Genomic DNA, 26,765 nt, shown 5'->3' with positions numbered 1-26,765 from the left:
AGTTCGCTCAGCCATCAGGAAGTGAGTGCTCCTAGGTTGACTTCATTCTTTCGCCGTTGACGTCAATGGGAACGCTCCGTCCATTTCTTTTACTGTCTATGGAAACAACACCCGACACCCGTCTCCATGACGCCATCTATAGACACCTGCGTGTATTTATCTGAAATAACCTTTCTTTTACTGTCTATGGAAATAACCTTGACAGCGATCTACTACTGTATGTAAAAACAAAAAAAAAACAAAAAAAACAAAAAACAAGTTTTTAACATCTGTCTGACAACTACTTGGTTTTGTAATCTGTAGCCTTCTCATTGTAAATAACTTTAGTCTTTTGTTTTTTTGTCATGAAAAATTAAGATTAGCCTATTGAAAAAATAAAGCCACAATGTGTCACAATTATTTCCCCGTGAGTTTTGAAATGAACAGTTACTATATATTATAACTGTATGAGTAAGAGATAACAATGAAAAAAGATGTGACAGTTCACAGAACACTACAGTTAATAAAGAGCAAAAAATGCTCAGTTTACTTGAATATAGTTAAGGGATTTAAAAAAAAAAAACTATTTTTATTTTTAGAAATAATAATAATACTAATAATTATAATTATTTATTTTTTATTATTTTTATTATTATTATTATTATTTTAAAAATGACGTCAGACGTCTTGTTAATGTATGATGACTTTTATTTTGAAACAAAAGCTCTCTCTCGGCGCTTCCGGAAATGTCACTGTGTCTGTGAGCTTTTTGGATTTTACAATACTGTCATGTTGATCACCTCAGTAGGTGATATGGGTAGATAAAAATATATATATTTTGTATTTATTCGCACGTTGAAGCCAACAATGTAACGACATGTATGCATGAAAGAGATTCACTGTAGGAACTTGAGTAATTCCTGCTCAACCATCCGTTTAACTTCAACCTCAACAGTATTTTTTTTATTTATTTTTTTTATTAGCTTTTTTTCATATATATGTAGGCTTTATATAAGATCAAAGTAAGTATGCTGAAGGCTGTCATTCTTATAGGAGGTCCTCAAAAAGGTGAGTTAATGTCCCTCACACTCGTATCATTGAATATTGACTGAATGGCATAACTAGCCTACTATAAATATGTCCTACAAAGGACGTATGGACACTTCACCTGATAAATGTGTATATTTATGTCTAATAGTATAAATGATTATTGAATATATGGATGTCTTATTGTTCTTACAGTACTGTATGTCTATAATAGTATCCATTGATATAGGACTCGTTCTAAAATTGGGGATTCACAGCAACAAAAAAACTACCAACACAGTGTGCTTTCTCAATGGAAGGACTATTGGATTAGGTTATATTTCCTCAGTGTATTATAACTGGTGGTTGCTAACGTTAAGCTTAATCATACCTAATTTTGATATTATAAAGGAAATGATATATTCCCTGGTTTATTTGTCAACTATGTTACAGACAAACTGGATGGCACTACATCGCTTTTGTGCAGCTATCCATATAATATTTATTCATTACAGTCACTAAATACAGGGCTTTTTTATTATTATTAGGAAACTGCCTTAAAGATATTTTTGTTGTTAATTTTAAGAGAAGTTATGAAAACTCTAACCTTTGTGATATAAAATGTACCCTGAAATAATATGAGCAGCATTATAGTACACACACACACACACACACACACACACACACACACACACACACACACACACACACACACACAACAATCCATGGTAAACTATTTATAAAAAAGAAAAAAACCTGAACGTTTTAGATTTTAGAAATAACATCAAATAGACAATATGTAAGATTTTTGGATTAAAATATCCCCAAACCACTAATGTAGTATCTTTTATTGACATATATCAAAAATGTTTCCAAGAATGTTTAAATCCAGAGAAATAAGCAATTTTAACTTGAACACCGACTGTTATCCTACGTTGCCTATTAATTACATCTTATTTTTTTACCCTAGATTTTCGTTAGTGTTAAGGTTATTGATAAGTTTTTATTTTGTAGAAACTGTTAGGGGACAATAGTTTAGGACCCAAGACCAGTTGTGAAGAATGAAGACCTAGAGTCAGGAGTGCAATTAATTAGAGATAAATTTAGTCAGCTTCAAGTCTCACAAGGAGATTGTAGGCTGAGCTCCCTCTATACCAGTTTTTTCATACAGTTTCTCAACAGTTATACACTTTTCAAGGTCTGGTTACGCCATTACTCCTCCAGGTTGAATGATTCTGATTAACTTAGAGAAAATAGACAGTCATAGTAAATTTTCACATATTGTCAGTTAATCAGATGCACGTCTCCATAGATCACTTGTTGATGATTTCACCCCGGTATTAGGCACGTAGTGACCTTCAAGTCCTGTAGCAGGCAACAACTTGCCCAGAAAACAAGTCCACCCATCTACTACGATGCCCATACTCTACCTCTAATACTGAGCTGTAACACTGAATACTACGCACATAAACAGATACACAGTTTCTTCAAGGTTGAAGTGTCAACTGAAAACAACCTAGTTCTCCAAAACATACAGATAACATGTTCTTTTTCTCAGAGAGAAGTACAGGCAATATTTATATTTATTCTTTAGTGTTTCAGTAAAAGGATATAATATAAAATTAACATAAATAAAAGCATATCAAAAGCAGTCAAAAGGAATGAAACCAAACGTTCAAGAGAACATTCAAACTGGAAGAACTCATTTCTTCTTCTTCTTCTTCTTCTTCTTCTTCTTCTTCTTCTTCTTCTTCTTCTTCTTCTTCTTCTTCTTCCTCTTCTTCATCTTCATCTTCATCTTCATCTTCTTCTTCTTCTTCTTCTTCTTCTTCTTCTTCTTCTTCTTTTTCTTCTTCTTTCGGCTGTTCCCTTCAGGGGTCACCACAGCGAATCATCTGCCTCCATTTAGTCCTATCCTCTGTATCCTCTTCTCTCCGACTGACTACCTTCATGTCCTCCTTCACTACATCCATAAACCTCCTCTTTGGTCTTCCGCTTGACCTCCTGCATGGCAGCTCTAACCTCAGCATCCTTTTACCAATATATTCACTCTCCCTCCTCTGAACATGTCCAAACCATCTCAACCTGGACTCTCTAACTTTGTCTCCAAAACATCTCACATGTGCTGTCCCTCTAATGTTCTCATTCCTGATCCTATCCATCCTTGTCACTTCCAAAGAGAACTTCAACATCTTTAGCTCTGCTACCTCTAGCTCTTCCTCCTGTCTTTTCCTCAGTGCAACTGTCCAAACCATAAAACATTGCTGGTCTCACTACTGTCCTGTACACCTTTCCTTTCATTCTTGTTGGTACTCTTTAATCACACAACAGACCTGGCACTTTTCTCCACCTATTCCAACCTGCCTGCACACGCTTCTTCACCTCTTTTCCACACTCCCCATTGCTCTACACTGTTGACCCTGAGTACTTAAAATCCTACACCTTCTTTACCTCTTCTCCCTGTAACATCACTGTTCCACTTGGTTCCCTCCCATTCACACACATGTATTCTGTCTTGCTGCGACTAACCTTCATTCCTCATCTCTCCAGAGCAAACCTCCACCTGTCTAGACTTTCCTCCTCCACCTACTCCCTGCTCTCACTACAGATCACAATGTCATCTGCAAACATCATAGTCCATGGAAATTCCTGTCTGACCTCATGTCAGCCTGTCCATCTCCACTGCAAACAAGAAGGGGCTCAGAGCCGATCCTTGATTCAGTCCCACCTTCAGCGTGAAGTCTCACCTACGGCACACCTGACTGTCCTGCTGCTCTCATACATATCCTGGACCACTCATAACATACTTCTCTGCCACTCCAGACCTCCTCATATAATACCACAGCTCCTCTCTTGGCACTCTGTCATATGCTTTCTCTAAATCTACAAAGACACAATGCAGCTCTTTCTGACCCTCTCTGTAGTTCTCCATTAACATTCTCAAATCAAATAATGCATCCATAGAGCTCTTTCTTGGCATGAAACCATACTGCTGCTCACAAATGTCCTTAGCCTTGCTTCCACTACTCTTTCCAACAAATTTATTGTATGGCTCATCAGCTTAATACCTCTGTAGTTTCCACAACTCTGCACATCTCCCTTGCTCTTTAAAATCGGCAACAAAACACTTCTCCATTCCTCAGGCATCCTCTCACTATCCAAAAACTTGTTGAACAACCTTGTTAAAAACTCTACTGCCATCTCTCCTAGACACTTCCATACCTCCACTGGTATGTCATCAGGACCAGTTGACCAAGCCTTTCTTCTCTTCATCCTCTTCAAAGCTCTCCTAACTTCACCCTTGCTAATACTTTCTACTTCCTGGTCAACAATATTTGCCTCTACAACTCTTCTCTCCCTGTCATTTTCCTTATTCATCAGTTCCTCAAAGTACTTCTTCCATCTTTCCCTCACCCTCCTGTCACCTGTGAAAACATTTCCATCTCTATCTTTAATTACTCTAACCTGCTGCACATCCTCGCCAACCAATACACATCCTTCTCACCTTCCTTACTATCTAACATTGCATACATGTCCTCATACGCTTTCTGTTTGGCCTTTGCCACCTCTATGTTAACCTCGCGCTGCATCACCCTATATTCTTGTCTACTTTCCTCCGTCCTCTCACTGTCCCACTTCTTCCTAGCTAACCTCTTCCTCTTGATACCCTCCTGGACTTCCTCATTCCACCACCAAGTCTCCTTGTCTTCTTTCCTCCTTCCAGATGACACACCTAGCACCTTTCTACCTGTCTCCCTGATCGCTTTGGCTGTAGTAGTCCAGTCATCTGGAAGCCCTTCTTGACCACCTAAAGCTTGTCTCAACTCCTCCCTGAAAACCACACAGCACTCTTTCTTTTCCGACTTCCAGCACTTTGTCTTCTGCTCTGCCTTTACTCTCTTAATCTTCCTCAACACCAGAGTCATCTTACACACCACCATCCTATGCTGTCTAGCTACACTCTCACCTACCACTACTTTACAATCGCTAATTTCCATCAGATTACAGCGTCGTCGATTCAGAACTCATTTAAATCATCTTAATATGTAGGAGGATAGATCTTGATTAAGGCTTTGATTATAAATGTAATTAAGGTTTTACCATGCCTGATATTGATTTAGCTTACTGCAGTGTGCAACAAGTGTCTCCTAGTAGCCGCTGAGCGAACACACAGATTTGCATTATATCATAACTTTCAGCACACTCAAATAATGTATCTAATATGATAAATCAGCACCACATTAGCCCATATACGCATGAAAGCTCCGTAAAATTCAGTTGTCATCCAGCTACGCCTTTGCTTTAAATAAGTGACCTCTAGCGGTGAAAAATTACATATTGTTGCTTTAACATAGATAATGTTGACATTGAAAAAACGATTTAATGGACATCAAGGCAATTTCAATCAAACTGAAACGCATTGTACACACAAACTATTTGACTGAGATTATGCGTTCCCTTAATGCACAATTAAAATATAACTGTCGTAAATGGACATGGTTCAAAATGGTTCATAGATATAGACTGTATGCTATTAGAGTATATGATTTAGTAATTTCCTGCTGTTCATACAGGGACCCGGTTTCGCCCGCTGTCTTTTGAGGTGCCCAAACCGCTGTTTCCAGTGGCTGGGGTGCCAATGCTGCAGCATCACATTGAGGCGTGTTCTAAGGTATATATGCTCCGTTCATTTAATGATAAATAGATGCTTTTATTAAGTCTTATTATGCACTTGTATAATATCTAATATATTGTTTTACCTTTTCCCCCCAAAGCTTCCAAATATGAAGGAGATCTTACTCATTGGCTTTTATCAGCCCAATGAAGAACTTAACAGATTTTTGTCATGCGCCCAACAAGATTTCAAAATATCAATAAGGTAAGTTACTGTATAATTTTTGTATTATATTACATTCATATTTATTGTTTGAAAATCGGAAAAGCTCCTTTAATCTTTCATTTATATTGTCCTAAATCTTCCTCAGATACCTTCAGGAATATGCTGCTCTGGGCACTGGAGGAGGAATCTACCATTTCAGAGATCAGATCCTGTCTGGTGGTCCAGAGGCATTTTTTGTCTTGAATGCTGACGTGTGCTCAGAGTTTCCTCTGCCAGAGATGCTTGACTTCCAGAAGGAGCATGGAGACGCTTACAGTTTTATCATCCTCGGCACCACTGTTAGAAGTTCTTGTGTCTTTTATTTGTGTATCAAACCATTCACGTTTTATAATGCAAACGTTTCCTGGGCTCAAGCCAGGCCACTTATAAAGCAGGATTCTCACTTGAGTATTAGCTTGTTTTAAACTTAAGATGAGCTTGGCTATGAATCCATGATGTTTTGTTATGTTGTGGTGGTGCCTGAGAATCAACTGAATAAATTTCAATCTGATTGTTTTAGGCCAACAGAAAACAGTCCCTGAACTACGGCTGCATTGTTGAGAATGAACAAACTGACGAGGTAGTTATATTTTCATTGTGGAAGGATAAATGCGATATTGGGGAAACATTTCTCTTCAGTTAAGATTTAAATGATAATGAATAAACCACGATTTTTCTTTAAAGCAATAACAAATAAGATCATAATTGTCTCATCATATCCCCCAGGTCTTGCATTATGTAGAGAAGCCCAGCACATTTGTGAGTGACATAATCAACTGTGGAATATACCTGTTCACTCCGGAAATATTCCAGCACATTGGAGAGGTTTTCCAGAAGAACCAACAGGACATGCTGTTGTGAGTGGGACAAATCCTGTAGGGTTCTTGAGTGGAAATGCATGCATACCTAATCCATTTCTTTTCCTTGGTTCTCTTCATTTGTCTTTCCCCCTCCAATTTCTTCATGTCTGCCATCATTCTGTTTCCTGTTCCATCATCAGATATTCGTATGAGGGGTAAGTTTGAACAAGGGCTGAAGCTCTGGATTGGTTATTATGTAGACTGATAGGAGCAAGTGTGATGTAGGTTTTGTAGTGAGCGCACCTGCTTGTATGGTCTGTGAACTGTATTCATGTTGGCATGTTGTGGTGTGATGATAACAACAGCACACATTTTCATACCATCATACCATTATGAATAGGTTGTTTTTCAGGTTTAATCCACTTAATTCCTTTTAAAAAAAGTTTGTTTAAAGTCATTATTTCATCCAAATGTAATTTTCTTTCCCTCTAAAACTGCTTTTCTTTTTCTGTTGACTTAAAGCTACACTATGTAACTTTTCCGTCTGCTAGAGGGTGCCTATTCAAAACAAAGACGTAGTTTGATTGCGCCAAGTTTGAGCACAAATTCTTGGGAAATGTGGTTTTCACTTCACAGCCGGTGGAAAGGAATTGGGATAGGATTTGGGCAGAAATCATGTTCATGGATGCGATTATTTACGTTACTCTAGCATGAGCAGGACTGAGTGTTGAGGGAGCTGAGCAATGCCTCTGGAGCAATTTTTACGCAAACACACAGCTTGCGAGCAAAAGGACTTTTATTATGATGGGACACAAACGCCAGCGCCATTTCCGCCGCTTTTCTTGTTATGAGTATGAGGTAACACAGCTCTGTTTATCATGTTAGATACATTTAAGTGTGTTTAAAATGATGTTATGACGTTACTCTGTGCGTTCGTTCAGCAGCTGCTGTGACACTTGTTCACACTGCTAAGAGTAAAGCGTTTCTACCAAATAAGACCGGAAACCGATGGTAACGCAGATATGACACAACTGACAGGTGATTTTCTTAGCTGTCCCGGCTCCTTGGTTAAAATAGCATTTTTTTCACAATTTACAAATAGTTGGAAACATTTGGGATATTGTAAGAACTCAACTGAACAAAATATATAACACTGGCCTGGTGGTTTTTGGATATTTTACTGCAAAAATACTACATAGTGCACCTTTAAACAATGTTTGGTGGATGGGAATAATACAATTAACCAATGATATTATAGACTATCAATCAATATCCAATCAAATCCTGATGGTTAAAACCAAGTCCTAAACTACATTACCCACTTTATCAGCAGCCTTGGTTCTGGATCAATTTTTTTCCCATAGGGATTTAAAAAAAAGCTAGGGTAGGCAATTTCAGAGAGTTTTTCAGAGTACCTATAAATAATGAACCTAAGCAACTTAAAGGGATTGTTCTCTCAAAAATTATCCCGTAATTTACTCAAGCCATTCTAGGTGTATATACCATTCTTTTAACGAATACAATCAGTTATATTAAAAAATATCCTGGCTAATCCAAGCATTAAGATTACAATAAATGGCTGCCCAACATTTTTCTAAAATAAAAAATGAATAAAAACGTAACGGTACATTATGTAAGGTCTTTATACACCACTGCTTGTATGAGAAGAAAATTCAAGCATTTTAGAAACGTGTTAATTGACTGCATTTTGTGCGAAAACGACATGAATTGTGTTAATGGTATGGTCACAACAGACCGATGTTGTGCTAATTGTGTTTAGAGTTTTGAAAAAGGGACAGATTGGACAAAAGTATTTTAACAAATAAAAAAATAAAAACCTGTAACAGCTTTAATGAGAGACAGAACTCTCATTAAAAAGCATTGCTATATATATATATATATATATATATATATATATATATAGATATAGATATAGTTATAGATATATATAGATATATAGAAACAACATATTTTAAGTTTATTGTAAAATATGCATAGATAGATAGATCTCTTTCTCTCTCTCTCTCTCTCTCTCTCTCTCTCTCTCTCTCTCTCTCTCTCTCTTTTTTTCTCTCTCAATGGGGGGGATTTCTCTGCAGTCACAAGTAGCTTTTTTTTTTTTTTTTTTTACTTTGAATTCTGCTGCAAAAGTTGATTTTCTTAAAAATAAGTTGAAATAATGTGGGCTGATGGCTTCAATAAAAACATACCATTACCAATGTAGCCCACAGAAGGTATGTCTTTTAAAGGTTCATAATTTGTAGTTAAAAAAATCAATTCCCCTTTGGAGAAAATAAATGTGATTTATATTTCCAGAACCAGACTGTTGCACTCTACTAAATATTCTGAATTACTCACAAATGTGACACGTTGTGAGAGTTGAATACACTGCAGATGCAATTTCGTGTTGGTTTTAACACCCTGCACATTCAGGATTTACCTTTAATTTTCATGAATGTATGAATGAATTAATTAAATGAATTAATTCACTCACTCACTCACTCACTCACTCACTTACTCACTCACTCACTCATGTTCAAATGATACTTCCTAATTATGTGTTTGTCCATCATAGTGTCATTTTATGTCGTCCTTTGTCCTGGATATTAGAAAAGTCTCCAGACATCACCAGAGGGTTGAAAGTAAGACTTTAATTTGGTACTTGTGTGCTTTTCTCAGAGAAGAGCAGTCCAACGGCTGGCATCGAGCAGAGGTGATCCGTCTGGAGCAGGACATCTTCACCGCGTTGGCAGGACTGGGAAAGCTGTATGTGTACAAAACAAACCGCTTCTGGAGCCAGATCAAATCTGCAGGGTTAGTTCTTGACATGTGCTGTATCAGTAGACGTAGGCACGGATTATGTCCACATTTCATAATAATGTTTGTATTATTATAGTTGATCTTTTGCCCTTCCCTCTGTCAGATCTGCAATCTATGCAAGCCGCTTGTATCTTAACCAGTATCACAAGACACATCCAGAGAGGTTAGCTACTAATACAGATGGAGGGCCGAAGACCAGAGGTAAATACTTAATTGAAATAAGACATTATGTCTGAAAAAGCTCTTCATGCAGTCCTTCTAATGCATTTTTTTAAATTATTTTTTTATTTTAGGAAATGTTTATATACATCCAACTGCCAACATTGATCCAACTGCTGTAGTAAGTGTTTCTCTTTTATAGTTAAATTGATATTTAGAGTTTCCCAACACAATGCATTGGTATGTATTATACATTTACAATGGGACATTGCATTATGTGTAAAATGCTATGTTCAGCAGGAAAAGTGCAGAATATCAGCAGTAAGTATTTGATTTGATCTTATGTTTGTTTGTTTATAATATTTACTAGTGCTGTCAATCGATTAAAACATAAATCAGGTGTTTTTCTGTAGTTTATCAGGGTTGAAAACATTGGAGTTTTTAATATTTTTATATTGTAATAATTTCACAGTTACTCTCCGATTTAATGTAGAAACAACTTAAAGAAAGTAAATATTAAATATTTGTTGTAATTTCATCATTTTATGAATAAAGGCCAGTATCACTGATTCAAATTCTGATGTCTCTATGAAATAGATTTTTTAAAACATTAATTATATACATTTAACATTACCGTGTAATTGAAAGCTATCAATTTCAACATTATGCTTTAAAAACCTTTTTCATTTAAGTGAACTGAAAACAATCTTCGTGTAAACCCATTATAGTAAATGTCATATGTACCTGTGCCCTTACTACTTGACAGTAGGAAGTATACAGAAACTGAATAAAGTTATCATTTAAATATAGATTAATCCTTATCAAAGCTAAAATATTCTGTTACTTTTGTTCATTGATTCATATTAATGACAGACATCACAGCAACTGTTTTGTTAGGCTGCTGAGACTTTAAGATCTGTTGCTGCCAAACCTGATAATGATGCCCCCCCCCCCCCCCCCCAACTCTTTAAGTTCATTCAAGACATTATTTAACTAATTTAAGACTGCTCTTTAGGCCAATTCACACCGCACAGACAAACAGGAACAAACATGTTTGTTGGTGATCAGCCCTGTCGGCGTCTGTTGCCTGTGCAGATTGTTGTGTGTAAAATATTTTGGACAGTTGACTTGTTTTATTATCTGTGTTATAAATGAACTGTAATTCATTTTATATTGGTATTTAGTTAGGTCCAAACGTGTCCATAGGAACAGGAGTAACGATCGGCGCAGGAGTTCGCGTGAGGGAGTCCATCATCCTCCATGGTGCTACTTTACAGGTGAGTTCATGCCACTTTCACTCTGTATTGCTTTATATGGCTATTAAAACCAATGACACATAATGACACAATATAAAGTGTATATATACTGACTGTATTTACTGTAGGATCACAGCTGCGTGTTGAACAGTATTGTGGGCTGGGGCAGCACCATTGGGAAATGGGCCAGAGTAGAAGGGACCCCTAGTGACCCAAATCCTAATGACCCGTACGCCAAAATTGACAGCGAGACACTCTTCAGAGATGGAAAACTAACACCCTCAATTACAATTCTAGGTAATTTTATAGGACACCATCGTGAATATATGATATATTAGAGAGCGATTCATCTAAAGGCTGCTTCTCCCTTTGTCTCATCAGGCTGTAATGTAAATATCCCATCTGAGGTCATCATACTCAACTCCATCGTCCTGCCACATAAAGACCTCAACAGAAGCTTCAAAAACCAGATCATACTGTAGTTTCAGTTTCATCCAAGGCTTTTGCATACAAATAAAACAGATCTTTGAAACGAAGCATTAATAATGGATGAGCCATCTGAAGATTCATTGGTATTTATGTAACATGTATTGTGCTCAAGGATTTACCACCTGTTATCACGTCAAAGCTGGATAAAACAAATGCTATAATTGTTCTATAGAAAAATCTTCGTTGTCAAACTGTTTCTGAAAAGACTTGAAATGTATTTTATTTACAGCTTGTTGGCTCTTGTGTCAGTGAAATGCCAAAGAAAGGTGCAAAAAGTGGTTTATTTGTGCACTTTACAATTTCGTTCCAGCATTTAACATGTCATGTAGAACAAAATTCTTTTTTTAATGATAAATGGTAAAATCTTGTAATTGGATACCAGTCGTGTTGGTAATTGTTTTGAATAATTGATGTTTCTGTGCGTGCAGTGCAAGAGTCGGACGTCTGCAATAAATTATATTTTGATTAAGTCACATAAGGTAATAAAGTACATTACTGCTGCCCTTGTACAAAATCACAATGTCTGTATTTATGGTTAGAGAGCTACAAGGCCATCAATTATTTTTCTTAACCTTGAAAGGCGAAGACAATTTATTCCATTACATTAATATAAATAAAATACCCCCAAACATTTTTGCAGTTTGGCAAGAGTTAAAATCTCTCACAGCTTTTATATTAATTTATTATACTGGCTGACTTCTGAGGGCACTAGTGAAGATGTTGCCATCCACGTGTGACATACAAAATACATAAAGACAACATAAATTCATCTAGTTTATTTCAAATCAATATGCATTTCACCGTGTTTATGCAACCTTTAGACATTCTCCAGGACATTTCCTTTATACATAATTATTACAAAAACACGTAAACCCTCTACAAAAAACACAACTAGTGTAATCTCCTGATTTAAGATTTTTTTTCTTTTTGGACAAGACTTATTGTACATTCATAAGAAAAGTTAGTTTCCAAGATAGGATATACAGTGCTAAAGTGTTTCATTTTTTATGTGGCAGGAGAGAAAAAAAACACTTCAAGCCACTGAAGCAATGTGCCTCTGTGCAACTATCTGGCACACAAAATACACATTTATACACACACATAAATCATTTGGGGGATGTGAAGAATTTCTTTTTTCCTGGTTCATTTTTTGGTTTGCTTCTAAAAAGGAGAGAAAGGTTATGAAAATGCAATATTAAGCTCAAGACCAAAACAATAAGAGTTGCATGAGAAATACTAGCTTACGGGTTATTGAAAGTGCCACCAAAGTGCTTGATCCGACCCTTGATTGAGCCGCCAGATGTGCTTTTAGAATACTTGCTCAACTCAGGAGAGGTCAGGGGTTTGAATATCTGATCTAAAAGACACATTCAAGAACAAAGTTAATGATTCAAACTACATCTTAAAAATACAATTGGATAAGATCACTAGAACAAATTAAATAGCATGAAATATGCAATAAGTGAGCAATTTGGTGGACACATGGTAGGCACTGATGCCTGTACCTCGGCTAGTGCTTGGGCAGATATTGCCGATGTTGGAATCGACCACAGGAGGGACAATCTTCTTCTCAGCTAGAAGGCCTTCCCAGAAATCTGAGGGGAATGACAGTAACCGAGCCACTACCTGTTGCAAAGAAGGTTTATTTCATGAAATATAAGGCAAGGAATTTATCACATCCCAATTTTCTTGCAACTCACTTTGGGTTGTGTGTTTGTGTCTCTCATAATGGTCATGGGAGAAGGTTCTAGCATCCCATGACCAATGAGAGTGGGGCCAAACACTCTGGACAAGTTATTCTGATCCATCTGACACAATGGACTCTGCGTTACCCTGAGAAACAAAATGAATGCGGTTGCAAAACACGCATGCTTCAAAACAAGCATATGAAGGAAGAGTTAAAGAAATGTCTAAATTAAAGCATTTTACCTCTGCAGATGCAGCATTAGGAAGGCCAGGGTGTCTCTGTTAGGCTGCGGCAGCTCTTTGATATTCTTTATTATTGTTTCTATGCTCTTGTCTTCATCAGCCATCTCTGTGAGTGAAAAAAATTACTGTTTTGTTGAGACAGTCACAGTATCAGATTCAATTACGCTTCCTTGCCAGAGCAATACATCAGATATTAAAGGTGAATTAATCACTTTATCAACTTTTCTGACTTTAAGGATATCAGCTTTCATGGAGCAGGAACAAACACCTGTAGCAGTGATGCATTATAAAGGACTTTCTCTCATTTACATGCCACAGCCATTCCTGGGCAAGGATATTAGACAATATGACTCTCCCCATGACATCCAATCCAATTTATAATTTAAAAGGGAGGTACTTTACCCTGGAGTCATCCTGAATCTATAAGGGCTAGGAAAAAAAAAAACTCCATAATAATAGCAGAAGCACCCTGACTGCTCCTAAATCTGCCACTTACTCTCCATTCAGCAGCGGCGACTGAAATTAAAACGCTGAGAAAGACAAGCGCTGGTTTGGGAGATAACGTTCGACATTGATTGTTTCCGAGTCATCAGGGACTTGTCAACTATATCACAAGTAATGGGAAATAACCATCCGCCCTAAATGAATGAGGGTAGCATATGTCCTCATGCCTCCGGCATACACAAGTGCCAGACGCTTTTTATAGAATCCACCCTCTGCAAAATTGCAACTATTTTGTATAATCTAGTCAGACTGCTCAAAGAATACCAAATTTTGAAAGTCAAATTGAGACTATTAAATGTCAGGACAAGATGGGCCTACTGACAGACTCAATGATGGCTGAGGGGGAAAAAAGTTTTAGGGGGTAAGGTCAAGACGTTCTGGACAGACAGCTTTCGAAAACCAATTGAATGACTCTATCCCGCAAATGTCAGGTTTTTTTCTGCACTGAAAACATTTCACCCAGTGTTGTAGTCGAGACCTGTTCATTCCAGTTTGGGTTGAGACCCGAGTAGGATGAGTCATTCAAGATTGAGTCCAAACTAATATTTGATCTTGGACTCGAATTCATGGACTACAATACTGGTTTCTCCTGCCAATGATGCAACTGGTTAGACCAGCTGAATGGTTGATGAATGGAGAAAAAAAAAAACTCCCGGAACAATCTGTTTAAGGGAAGAAAGAAAATTGCATGGTTTGCAAGGACCAAAGCCCTGAATGCCTGCTGTAAAAACTACTGTAAAGGTGATGATACATGGAGCAACATTTGAGGGATGTTGTTTAGGCATTTATTTTTATTTTTTTACCATTTTCAACCCCAAAAATTCTGCATTCATCACATTTTCTACAAAAATGAATCGGCACAACTGTTTTCTGAGAACATGAAAAACGGGAAGAAGAGGAAGAAAAGGAGAATTCAGCTGTCATCAGAGGAATAAATTACATTTTAAAATATATTAAAATAGAAAACAATTATTTTAAATTGTAATAATACTTCACAGTATAACTGTTTTTACTGTATTTTTTAATCAAATAAATGCCTTAATGAGCAGAATAAACTTCTTTCAAAAACATAAAAAAAATCCCCAAACTTTTGTAAAGTATTCACAGCGCTTCACATTTTCCACATTTTGTTATTACAGCCTTATTCCATTTCCCCCCTTTTAATTCTACAAACAATACCTCATAATGACAATGTGAAAGAAGTTAGTTTAAAATTACAAATGGAAAAAAAAGCCTTTGCTCGATACTTTGTTGAAGCACTTTTGGCACCAATTACAGCCTCAAGTCTTATTGAGTATGATGCTACAAGCTTGGCGCACCTATGTTTGTGCAGTTTCTCCTTTGCAGGACCTCTCATGCTCCATCAGGTTGGATGGGGAGTGTCTGAGCGCAACCATTTTTAGATCTCTCCAGAGATGTTCAATCGTGAAACAGAGTTGTCCCGGAGTTGTCCTGTTGGAAGATGAACCTTTGCCCCAGTCTGAGGTCCAGAGCTCTCCGGAGTAGGTTTTCATCAAGGATGTCTCTGTACATTGCTGAATTCATCTTTCCCTGGATCCTAACCTGTCTACCTGTCCCTGCTGCTGAAAAAAACGTCCCCACAGCATGATGCTACCACCACCATGCTTTACTATAGGGATGGTATTGGCCAGGTGTTGAGCGGTGCCTGGTTTCCTCCAGACATAACGCTTGCTATTTAGCCAAAAAGTTCAATCTTTGTTTCATCAGACCAACAAACTCATCAAACTCCGGGCAGCATTTTACTGAGGAGTGACTTCCGTCTGGCCACTCTACCATTTAGACCTGTTTGATGGTGTGCTGCAGAGATGTTATTCTTCTGAAAGGTTCTCCACTCTCCACAGAGAAATACTGGAGCTCTGTCAGAGTGACCATGGGGTTCCTGGTCACCTCCCTGAATAAGGCCCTTCTCCCCCCGATCGCTCAGTTTGGCCGGACGACCAGCTCTAGCAAGAGTCCTGGTGGTTCCAAACTGCTTTTGGATTTTGGAGGCCACTGTGTAATTTTTCTGTACCCTTCCTAGATCTGTGCCTCAAAACAATCCTGTCTTCGAAGGCTACAGACAATTCCTTGGACTTCAGGATGCACCTGAGCTCAATTTTGAGGCTGTGAATACTTATATACATGTGCTTTTTAATAAATTTGAAAAGATTTCAAACTAACTTTTTTTACACTGTCATTATGGGCTATTTTTTGTATAATCAAGAAAAAGAAGAATTTAATCCAATTTGGAATAAGGCTGTAACATAAAATGTGGAAAATGTGAAGCGCTGTTAATACTTTCGTCATGCACTATTTAAAATTAATATGAAATCCTACTCTATTATATTATTATTAAGAAAACATACCAGAAGCTTCCATAAATGTTTTGTGAAGCTTAAATGTTATGAGAGGCTCCTTGAGTTTCCTCAGGAAGTCTTTGAGGAGTCCACAGACAGCATGAACCTCTTCTACTTTGTGGAGCATCAGCGGGCCTTTCCCACACATGTATTTCTCCCTCAGTTCCTTCACCAGTCGCTCTCCTCCTGGCACTCTGTAAATACCCTTCTACATACCCCAGTCAGCCAGAAAATATGAGTGAGATTTCATACATCAACTGTATACACTGTAACTGGATGTTGTAATGTACTGCAATATGATAGAAAATATTTGTTTCTCATATCTAAATTAAGCTTAATTATACAGCGCTGCATTTCGAGACCTGTAATTATATTTTCAGCTTGACAAACTATCCCCGTGTTGGTGTATTATTTAGAAAAAAAAAACACCTCTTCAAGTCCTCTTCTCTCAATTTCATGAACACACTGAACAATCAAAGAGGGAATCCGTGGACGTGTGGAGGGGGCAAAGCTCTCTAACGTCCCCTATAAAGGGGAACAAAACAGAACTTTGTAACATGTCATCTTTACATTAGGATGTGTATGTAGTACACTACTACAGTAAGAAAGGTGAATACCTCACTGGGCTGAGCTGAACCATGAGCATTCGGGTTGCACTTCTCCAGACACAGTTGTTTGCACTCAGGATGGCTCACCACTCGACAGTCTCTGCATTTTACGGCCATCTTCCCAAAGCGAATCCTCTTCCCACATGGTATGCACGTCTCTGGACGAATCACCTAGAAGAAAAAAAAGGCAGCTTCAGGGGTCGTCTGCAACATGCACAGTGCAATCAAATACAGACCCCGTTTACACCTGGTATTTCTTTCTTTACTTTTTATGTTTATTTTATTTTAAACAATTCCAAGGTCAATTTAAAGAAAGGAAAAAAAACAAGGAGATGTGTTGTAGGCCCACAGACTGTTGAAGTAAAACTGGGGCTGTAAGGGGTGTTAAAAATTTAACACAGCATGTTTGACATACTTTCCTTATATTGCACTTTATTGCTTTATTTTTGCAATTCATTATATACTGGAATAATAGCCCATAGATTATAATTTATGATATTTGATATAATAAAGTAATGATGTTCATATAATAATATAAAATTGAATATGTTTTTACATGAAGTTGATATTACATGAAGTATTATGTGATAAATGATATATAATAGCAAGGACCAAGTGAATGGTGATAAAGTGAGACTTTAATAATATAATATAATATAATATAATATAATATAATATAATATAATATAATATAATATAATATAATATAATATAATATAATATAATTAATATAATTAATGCTGTCAAATCAATTAATCACATTTAACATAAATGTTTTTCTTTAGATAATAAATGGGTGTGAGTTTTTATGTTTAATGCGATTAATCATTTTGACCGCACATAATTAATGTAATATAATATATAATTAGTGCTGTCAAATCAATTAATCCAATTTAACAAATGTTTTTCTTTAGATAATACAGGCCTGTATTTGCGTGTGTTTTAGGGTCAATGTGATTAATCGTTTTGAAAGCACATCATTATTATAATATAATAAAATAAAATAAAATAAAATATAATGATTTTATATGGACTTTCACAGACTGTGATGATGCGTTTCTAGTTAATAACATCGTAAATCTCAATTTGGTCACACTTTAGTTTAGGGTCATATTCTCCCTATTAACTATTAACTTTGACTCCTAATTACTGCTTATTAATAGTTAGTAAGGTAACTGTAAAGTTGTTGGGTAGGATTAAGGGATGCAGATTAAGGCATTAATGTGTGCTTTAGGAGTACCAATAAATAGCCAATATACTAGTACTCTATATGCAAGGTAATAAGCCACTTAATAGTGATAATTGGACCCTAAATTCTTACCATCTCTTGTGATAAACACTATTAGAAACTACTTGATACATTAAAAGATGGTAATACCAGGTGTAGCCTCGCAACATGTTGAAAAGTGCTATTGAATGGCCTCCTACTGTTTTTTGCTGGAATACATGCTGCAAAGTCTTATCCATGGTGGGCGTGAAGTGCTGAGGGACAGCTGGCTCAGGGGCGATCACCTCCATTTCAACAAGCGTTTCAGCCTCTGTGACTTCACTATTTGCCCACACAGACGTTTGTTCTGCATGCACGGCTGGTTAGTTTGGGAAGGTTAGAATGTGTCAATGAAAGTGGCACCTCTGAGGCTTATTTACCATCAACAGACGGAAAATGTTCATTTCTGAGAGCCCTGGATAGATGTTCTGGAGTCTCCTGGGTTATGTCTATTACCATGTGAATCTGACCTCCAGTCTCTGGGGTAGTGACAGACGCCTTCACAGTCGTTGTCTCGATTTCCTTAGCACATACACAGACAAAAACACACATAAGAAATCCATTTGAAGCCAATCATTCTTTCTGCAGGAATGCAAGACCCTTAGAGTAGCATAACAATTGGTTATCTAGTGCGTGTCCACGTTCCTGGAAACAAGGACAAATGTAGTTTCTCAAAGTGCCAAATTGCTTTGCTTCTCTCTTAGTGATCAGTGCCAGCTGAGTGGGAGTGATATGAGTCCCATGGAGGGAGACAGACAGGACATGGTCCACTGCTGTTCTCATCTGAACAGTGTGGTGGTGGGCGTGGCCAATTGATGGCAAGCAGTCAAATGGGGACTGATGAACGAATAAGCTGATTAGAAGTGGCACCAGACTAACCTAAAGAGGGGATATGATCCCCCTACTGATAGAAAAAAAGCTGCATAATTCACAAGACATAGCTCACATTTTGCTAACTGTGTGCTACAATCCCAACTGATATCTAAGCTTGAGGAGCCATTTCATTAAACTGTAAATGGAAATGTAGGATTACTGAAGATTTTAAACTGACTGTGAAATTAACAGGATGACTCAGAGTGCCTTAACCCAAACGTTACAAACGAAGCATGGCGGCATCTAATATTCAACATGCAGATCAAGATTCTGCTTAGTTTTTATTTTTTTTATTTTTTTACTGAAACACTTGTGTGCATTTACTTACTCAGATGAGATAAATGAGAGGGAGAAAAATAAATATTAGCCTCAAAAACCTTCTACCAACCTTCTCCTGTGGTCTTGTCCCCAGTAGATCTCCTGAACGCCCACTGACTCGTCCCCGCTTTGAAATCGGAGGACCAACACTTGGGCCCATTGATGAACGCTAAAAACAAGCAATGAAAAAGTGAGACACATTACGACTAGCACAAAACTAATGGTTGTGTCCCAAATGATGCACTATACACTATGTGGCATGTACATTGTGTGATATTTTAAAGACATTTGAGTGCATTTGATGAAGTGTCCAACATTCCACTCTTTATTTTTTTCAGTTAATCATTCAGTATTTAAAGTGTACTTTTTCTTAATGGAATTTTCAGTGTGAACAGTAGTGCATAGGTATGCAAATTATATATACTATATACTAGCACATATAATGAGATCACTTTTATAACTTGAGTAATCTGAAAGAGAGAATATCAATATCAGAATAGGAATATTAAATTAGTGGTCTATACATTTGTATTATATTATATTACACAATATTGAATTGACACAAATCAATGTATTCAAATTGTAAGCCAGAATTAGAGTAGCCAGAACGTTAAATATTTCATATTCATAATTTTTTTTTTTTTTTGCTTTTTTTTTGCTGCTTAAAACTCTATTTGGAATCCAAGCTTTTTCCATATATCTTACACTCCCGTTCAAAAGCATTTATATTCTTTTTTTAATATATATATATATATATATATATATATATATATATATATATATATATATATATATATATATATATATATATATATATATATATATATATATATATATATATATATATATATATATATTTATTTATATATATATATTTATTTGTTCAGCAAGGAAGGATGCATTACATTGATCTAAAGTGACAGTAAAGTCTTACATTGTTACAAAAAATCTATTTAAAAAAATGGTGTTCTCTTAACTCATTCGTGCAAAAATATTCAGCACAACTTTTACACATTTTGGAAAATGTTTCTTGAGCATAAAATCAGCATATTAGAAACGATTTCTGAAGCTTCACGTGACTCTGAAGACTGGAGTAATAATGCTGCAAAATCAGCTTTGATGTCACAGGATTAAATTACTTATATGCCTAATGATTAATGATTAAACACTTCAATATTTATATGTACACAAAAACACACATTCATTCTCTTTTATAGGCGCCTCAGTGCAATTTTCTTTTTTGTATATATCGTTATAATAAATTATATTATTTTATATATATATATATATATATATATATATATATATATATATATATATATATATATATATATATATATATATATATATATATATATATAGTAATGATGTAAAAAATTATATATATAGCTTTTTTGGCCCACCAGGTTTGGTGCACAAAGGGATAAAAAAGTACCCCATACCCAAGGTTAAATATACAGCTGGATCTGTAAAATTTGTGGGCCGATTTTTCTATTGGAGGTCCTGGACATCTAGCAAGTACCAACAGAAAAAATATACAACAACATATAAATAAACAACATTTATCTGGGAATCTGAATCTAGAAAGATTCTGTATGAAGGAATGGTCTCTGATCTCGTCAGGAGTTCTCCAAACTCATCAAGCTATTATCTTGGGAAAAGAAGTTTGCACAAAGTCTTTAATAAAAGGGTGCCATTAATTGTGGCCAACATGTATTGGAGAAAAAAACATGGAGGGAATAAAGAGATTTCTCTTACATTTTTAATTATTTTACTTTAATGTAAATGTAAAAGAAGGTTAATGTAAAAAAGAAGGTTACATTTTTGTGATTTTTTTTCAATTAAAGATCAAAAGGATAAACAATGCAAATGTATTTTTACAGGCTTCATTGTTCAAATTTGCTGTGTAAAGAACAGCAAGTATTAAGAAAACTGGCAGCACTTACTCTTCTCTCACGAGCTCTTGACTTGAGAGGCTTTACAAATGCTGTGCTCTCCAAGTCCTAGAAATCATACCAGTGAAATAATCTTTTAGAAACAATTGCTTTGAACTTTTCAGTGATTTTTACGCATATTCACTTTGCTTGTGTCTGACAATAATCCTACATCATGAATAAAAATGGGATACTTCACCAAATCATCATCCGTTCTGTCATAACTAATGTCAGAGTGCGACAGGAAGGAGGACTCATCAATCACTGATAACCTGATATAAAGATGCATGATGGAAAACAGCACTGTGAAAGGGAGGGAAAACACCAGCGAACTGAGAACTAAAGGAAGCACATGCTGAACATTGAGGTACCGTTTTCCTCTGTGTTGTGGGACACTGGCTCCTTTGTGACTGAAGCTGGTCAGCATTGACCTCTGCTCTTCATTGAGACAGGCACTTGACTTGCTGTCATGCACCAGTACGTCACATATCAACTGCATCTGCCGCTCCTGTCAAATGAATTAATAAGTGATAAAGACACTATAAGTATCATTAATATACCCTCACATGACCGGCCACATACACATGATGTCCCTCTCAGCACCTGATGCCCCCTTCCCAAGGCCATGCGTTAGTCGTGTAATGTTGCACTAACCAAGTGAGCGTAATGTAAGGATATGTTTTTTCTTAACTAACCAGGCACTGGTAGTCGGCTTCAGCTTTGTAGCGCTTCTTGATCTCCACGTCCAGCTGGTTTCGAGCATGTTTGAGCTTGACTTCCAGAGCTGATCGAGCAACATCAGACTTCACCAGGAGCTCCTTCTGTTTTTTCAGCTCCAGCTCTGCATGCAGCCATTTCTTCCGGGCAGCTTCAAAGTTCTTCACCAGCTCAATAAATTCTAAAATAGATATGAGACAACTGGTGAGAATTCAATATGGCGATACATATTCTGATCAAAGAAGAACTATCAAGACAAAACTTGCAGCTTCTATAAGCAGTAGTTTCTTATAATTCTAGCACAAAGGTATGAAGCTGTTACAAACCTTTTAACGATAAAATGTGGGTAATTTGTGCTAAAAATAAGTGCTTTTAACAAATAACCACGCTCCCTGTCGCTTCTAAAACCCCAACTGTTAAATAAAATGTATTCCCCACTTTAAAAAGCGCTGTACAAACAACGCACCTTACATTTTTTTGTCTAAATCAATCAATTTTTTTTGTCTAAATCATCCCTCACATTATACTGTGATTGACTTCCCTTCTTTTTGACCTCCATGTGAAAATAACAGTAATTTCTAAAATTGTTATTTTACTTCCAAGTGATTTTAATATAGCCCTGCTGCAATGGACTGGCCATCCATTCATGGCGTTTCCCTATGACCCGAGACACTGAAATAGGCTCCAGCATCCCTGTGACATGACAAACGGTTTGAAAAATGGATGGACGGATGGTTTTAATACGTTCCTCTAACACAATGAAAACCCAGCAGACATGTTATTAAAGTGCAAAGCATATGTTTTACAATAGGGTGCACATTCAATTTTCACAGTTGTGATTGCTATCTGAGAAAGTGGTGTTGTTCCTGGTTAGGATCAAATGGGAGATTAATTTAGCCTCAGAAAAATGTACTTCGTAGAAAAATACCCTTGTTAATATATATCAACATACTATTTTGAAGGATCATGTAACACTGAAGACTGGAGTAATGGCTGCTTAAAATTCAGCTTTAACGTCACAGGAATAAATAATAATAATAATAATACCCTTGTTAATATATATCAACATACTATTTTGAAGGATCATGTAACACTGAAGACTGGACTAATGGCTGCTTAAAATTCAGCTTTAACGTCACAGGAATAAATAATAATAATAATAATAATAATAATAATAATAATAATAATAATAATAATAATAAAACAAAACACAACACACTCACACAAACACACTAATAAATGGTAATTTTCACGTCATTACTGTTATTACTTTAATTTTGATCAAATAAACGCAGCCTTGGTGAGTATGGAGACTTCTTGAATGGTAGTGACTTTAAATAAAAATTAGACACAGGAAAAAGCAAGAGTGAACAACAGATCGCCATCTATCAAATTCATGGAAAGGAAGGTGACCTAATTTTACCCCACTGCCAGGACAATGTGCATGCCACATCTCAACATGCCAAAACAACTCAAATATCTCAAACTGTAAAACTGCCATTGAACAACACACATGCAGCTAGGTGGCAAATCAACAACAACAAAAAACAAAACAAAAAATCAAAACATTACTAGTCAGTCGATCATAATTATAATTCGGATGTGTTGAGAGCCTATATGTGAAGGGTAAATATGTTTTTAATTTGAGTTCAAGCTCAAATATAGGCCTAAGATATAAAATAATATTACAATTTTAAGAATTAAACTAAAGAGACCTATAATATCTTACCGAGCTCAGAGATAGTAGCTTCTTCTATAGTAAGCCTTTGCAGACACAGACTGAGGACTTCTCTAACAAACTGATCCCCCATGGTCGAGTCAGCTGATGATCCCGCATCAAACTCAAAAAAGTAGCTTTAAATGCGTCACGTGACGTGAGTGTAACGTCACATGGATATATTTGCTCATCGTTTCTAAAACTCTGTGGACTCGTTCGTTCCGGAAGTCCATCCATCAGCAACAATTGGAAAGTTCTTCATCAGCTAAAGCAACCTGACCTCTGAGCCAAGGTAAAAGCTTTATTTCACTAAAGGACCTGAAGTGTTTTGAAACTTTAATTGCAGGCGCCATGGGATGGGATCGAATGTGCTGATATTTACAATATATATGTGTGTAGGTAGCCTACTATGAAGTTTCACCAGGACCACAACTTCTCATTGGTCTTTAAAATGACTGTCACTCTTATGGAAAAAAAAAAGTTTTGTATTCTAATATTTTTATCATTTGAATCTGACTAATTTTCAAATTAGTTATAAATCAACATCTCAGGAAATGTGTATGGGCTTTTTTAATCAAAATGTGACTTTCTGTTACATTGATTTCATACATTTCCTCAATAGGGGACACCGGGACTGAAACATCAGATGTTTTTAGGAGACACAACAAGTGAATAGGGAAATAAATTATGAGCTATTAGATATTATGATGCTGATATTCTGATTATCATAAATATTGCCAACAATAACTCCTATTATTCCATTTCTTTTTTCATTACATGTTGCTCCAAGAAAAAAAATCGAGATAGTGTAAAGATACATTGAATGCATTGCAGAATTGCGTTGCATTGCATTGCATTGAATGGGAAAACTCATGTATTGACATTTTCCCCACATACAGTATGGTATATCAATTCATTCCATTATGTCCTGGTATCCGCTTACGAGGACATAGCATGACATATTAATACAATTGTATTTTTCCTATTTGTTTATTATGCTCAATGTAATGGCATAAAAAAAAAAAACTAAATTTAAAACACGTTCTCCCCCTGGATCTTATAAGGTTAAAATAATTGGCACTGTAGAAGATGGTATGTATTTATTTAGATATTTGTTGTAAACGGCAAAAGTCTTCCATAATATATGTATACAATACAATAAATATGAATCATCTTTGGTCTAATGCATGTTTTAGTAAACATTTTAATGCCAGTCTTTAAGAATGAATAAGGATGTTCTCTTATTTCGCCCCCTAACCAAGCCCCTCATCCACTCTAGCCAGTAGAGGGCAGTCAAGGCATTTTGTGTTGGGCATCCCCGGTTGTTGTACCTTCCCCGTATGGGGCTTTGCGAGTTTGCCAGTGATTAGGGTGGTGTTTGAGCAAAGCTTTGTTGTGTTTGTTTGATTCAAGACTGTTCACAAGAAAATAAGCTTCTCTGTGATATCATGCTCCGAGTCTCTGCTGCAAACGCTCCATTACACAAATAATGGGTTCTGCTGCTACTGGAGTCACTTTAATTTAGCACCCAAAAATCTTATTACAGTCATTTTTAACATGGCTGCTTTGAGCATAGGAGATCAAGAGCGGTGGTGTTTGGAGAGACCGAATTCAATTTTGTAGGAAATAAAAGACTTGCAACACCAGGTCTTTCTCATTGTTGAAAGTTTAACTGGCTTGAAAGGCCTTGGTCAATGTTTGTGAAATATTGCATTTGAATTTTAGTGCTATCTTTAGTGCTTTCCTGGGTTTCACAGGTCCCTTGCATATAATAGAATCAGCGATGTTCTTCAGTCATGATGGCAAACATTTGGGTTTAGCGGGTTGAGCTAGATTGATTGCTTCCTTTTATTCTTATCTAATGTTTAATTCAGCTCATTTGTGAGACTGAAAATATATAGATAAAGTAACGCAAACCTGTGGTTCTTCTAATTGTAGCTCAATCTGTATTGCTCTATTTTTAGTTAATCTGTATGACCTGTCTTCGTTTACAGCTATGGACTACGAGTATTGTGTTTTTTTTCTTGTTACATTATAAGGATTAACACAAAAATACATTAACACATTTTTTTTCCCTTCTTCTCCATTTGTGTTTTTGATTCACTTTTTTGCTGGGGATTTTGAAAGTTGTGTTCAGAAGATTTCCCCCCTAAATTAAAGCTCCTTTTTACGACTAAATTAAAGCTCCTTTTTACGACGACGTTGATAAAAATGTAATTGTGATTGTGTGTGCTGTGTGGAATGCAAAATCTGTTTTCCTCTGAGGGCGCTAAGGGTATTTGCATTGTTTAGAACGCCTCAAAATAATCAGTTTCTGATGGCAAATGCACTTTCTTTTTTCTTTAGCAAGTGAATGTCGTGTTAATCTGGGGAAAACATACATAAATGAAAATAATTGATTTAATAAATGGACATGGTATGCAGTTTGATTAATATATTTATCTGCCATTGTTTAAAAAAATATCCTGAACATGTAGACATACTATTTTATTACAGAGTCATTTGTAATTAATAGTAATTAATAATAAGTCATGAGTTTAATTTATAAACCAATTTTAAAATGCATGTTTTTTTCCTATTTATATTTTTGTTTTGTTTTCTAAAAATATGTGAGTTATGTTAAATTGGCTGGCACTCTACAGCAAAGAACAAATAGATTTCTGGAGTTCTGCCTATAAACATTAGAAAAGCAATTTATTGTCTGTTGGCTAATATTAATGTTTGCTTTACAGTGCATTGGCTCATTAGGAAACCTATTGCTTTTGGCTGAGTATATACACAGCTCAGCAGATGAGATGCTAATCTGAGGATGAGAGATGAATTTGTTTGATACTAGTCTCTATTTAGTCAACACAGTTTTACTGAATGAGCCATTTCCCTCATTAAGTAATTTACCCAAACCCAAAGAGGCATTCATTTTGAGAGTATGAGTCTTGATTTGTTCATGCTTTTTATGAGATGTGCTGTCCATGAATATAAAAGTGAAGATGTTAGATGTTTGGTGCTTCATACTTGTATCTGTGCAGATTGTCACATAAAATATGTCCTGTGCTGTTCAGACATTATAGTACTCAGATGAGGGTGCATGGTCAAATCTTATCTGTTTAATGTCCTAAACCTGTATTTTTTTTCT

At 36.1% G+C, this 26,765-nt stretch overlaps 2 protein-coding genes across 4 annotated transcripts; one reads left to right on the top strand and one right to left on the bottom strand.

Annotated features, from left to right (window-relative positions):
• The first annotated feature begins 963 nt into the window (after positions 1-963).
• Positions 964-11,886, top strand: gmppaa (GDP-mannose pyrophosphorylase Aa). 2 transcript variants are annotated; one of them, XM_067443583.1, is made up of 13 exons: positions 964-1,047; positions 5,580-5,677; positions 5,781-5,884; positions 5,991-6,183; positions 6,405-6,464; positions 6,611-6,741; positions 6,885-6,899; positions 9,364-9,498; positions 9,608-9,705; positions 9,798-9,844; positions 10,848-10,940; positions 11,048-11,216; positions 11,301-11,886. In XM_067443583.1, the coding sequence occupies exons 1-13, from the start codon at positions 1,008-1,010 to the stop codon at positions 11,399-11,401; spliced, it is 1,284 nt and encodes a 427-aa protein (XP_067299684.1). In that variant the 5' UTR covers positions 964-1,007; the 3' UTR covers positions 11,402-11,886. The 2 variants fall into 2 exon arrangements, with proteins under 2 accessions (XP_067299684.1, XP_067299685.1); XM_067443584.1 differs by lacking the exon at positions 6,885-6,899.
• Positions 11,887-12,212: 326 nt separating this feature from the next.
• si:ch1073-416j23.1 (rac GTPase-activating protein 1) lies at positions 12,213-23,796 on the bottom strand. 2 transcript variants are annotated; one of them, XM_067444975.1, is made up of 16 exons: positions 23,645-23,796; positions 21,894-22,096; positions 21,570-21,706; positions 21,398-21,470; positions 21,211-21,267; positions 19,335-19,433; positions 18,454-18,595; positions 18,235-18,380; positions 16,816-16,977; positions 16,628-16,723; positions 16,208-16,406; positions 13,338-13,443; positions 13,109-13,241; positions 12,914-13,034; positions 12,654-12,765; positions 12,213-12,569 (listed from the first exon to the last, which is right to left on the bottom strand). In XM_067444975.1, exons 1-16 carry the CDS (start codon positions 23,724-23,726, stop codon positions 12,515-12,517), a joined length of 1,923 nt encoding a protein of 640 aa, XP_067301076.1. In that variant the 5' UTR covers positions 23,727-23,796; the 3' UTR covers positions 12,213-12,514. The 2 variants fall into 2 exon arrangements, with proteins under 2 accessions (XP_067301076.1, XP_067301077.1); XM_067444976.1 differs by lacking the exon at positions 18,235-18,380 and having other exon boundaries at positions 18,530-18,595.
• Between the last annotated feature and the right edge of the window lie 2,969 nt (positions 23,797-26,765).

Source organism: Pseudorasbora parva, chromosome 5 (genome assembly GCF_024679245.1).
Source record: "Pseudorasbora parva isolate DD20220531a chromosome 5, ASM2467924v1, whole genome shotgun sequence".
Taxonomy (NCBI): domain Eukaryota; kingdom Metazoa; phylum Chordata; class Actinopteri; order Cypriniformes; family Gobionidae; genus Pseudorasbora; species Pseudorasbora parva.
Note: the sequence above shows the minus strand (reverse complement) of the source record. Positions and strands in the feature narration are given on the sequence as shown.

Bases quoted from the DNA above. Each gene is read 5' to 3' on its own strand.
- gmppaa (XM_067443583.1), top strand. From the start codon at position 1,008: ATGCTGAAGGCTGTCATTCTTATAGGAGGTCCTCAAAAAG. The intron at 6,465-6,610 runs GTAGTTATATTT...CATATCCCCCAG, and splicing joins AGAATGAACAAACTGACGAG to GTCTTGCATTATGTAGAGAA. The intron at 9,845-10,847 runs GTAAGTGTTTCT...ATTGGTATTTAG, and splicing joins ACATTGATCCAACTGCTGTA to TTAGGTCCAAACGTGTCCAT.
- si:ch1073-416j23.1 (XM_067444975.1), bottom strand. From the start codon at position 23,726: ATGGGGGATCAGTTTGTTAGAGAAGTCCTCAGTCTGTGTCTGCAAAGG. The intron at 21,707-21,893 runs GTTAGTTAAGAA...TTCATTTGACAG, and splicing joins AAGCCGACTACCAGTGCCTG to GAGCGGCAGATGCAGTTGAT. The intron at 16,978-18,234 runs GTAGGAGGCCAT...TTTTTCTTCTAG, and splicing joins ATGTATTCCAGCAAAAAACA to GTGATTCGTCCAGAGACGTG.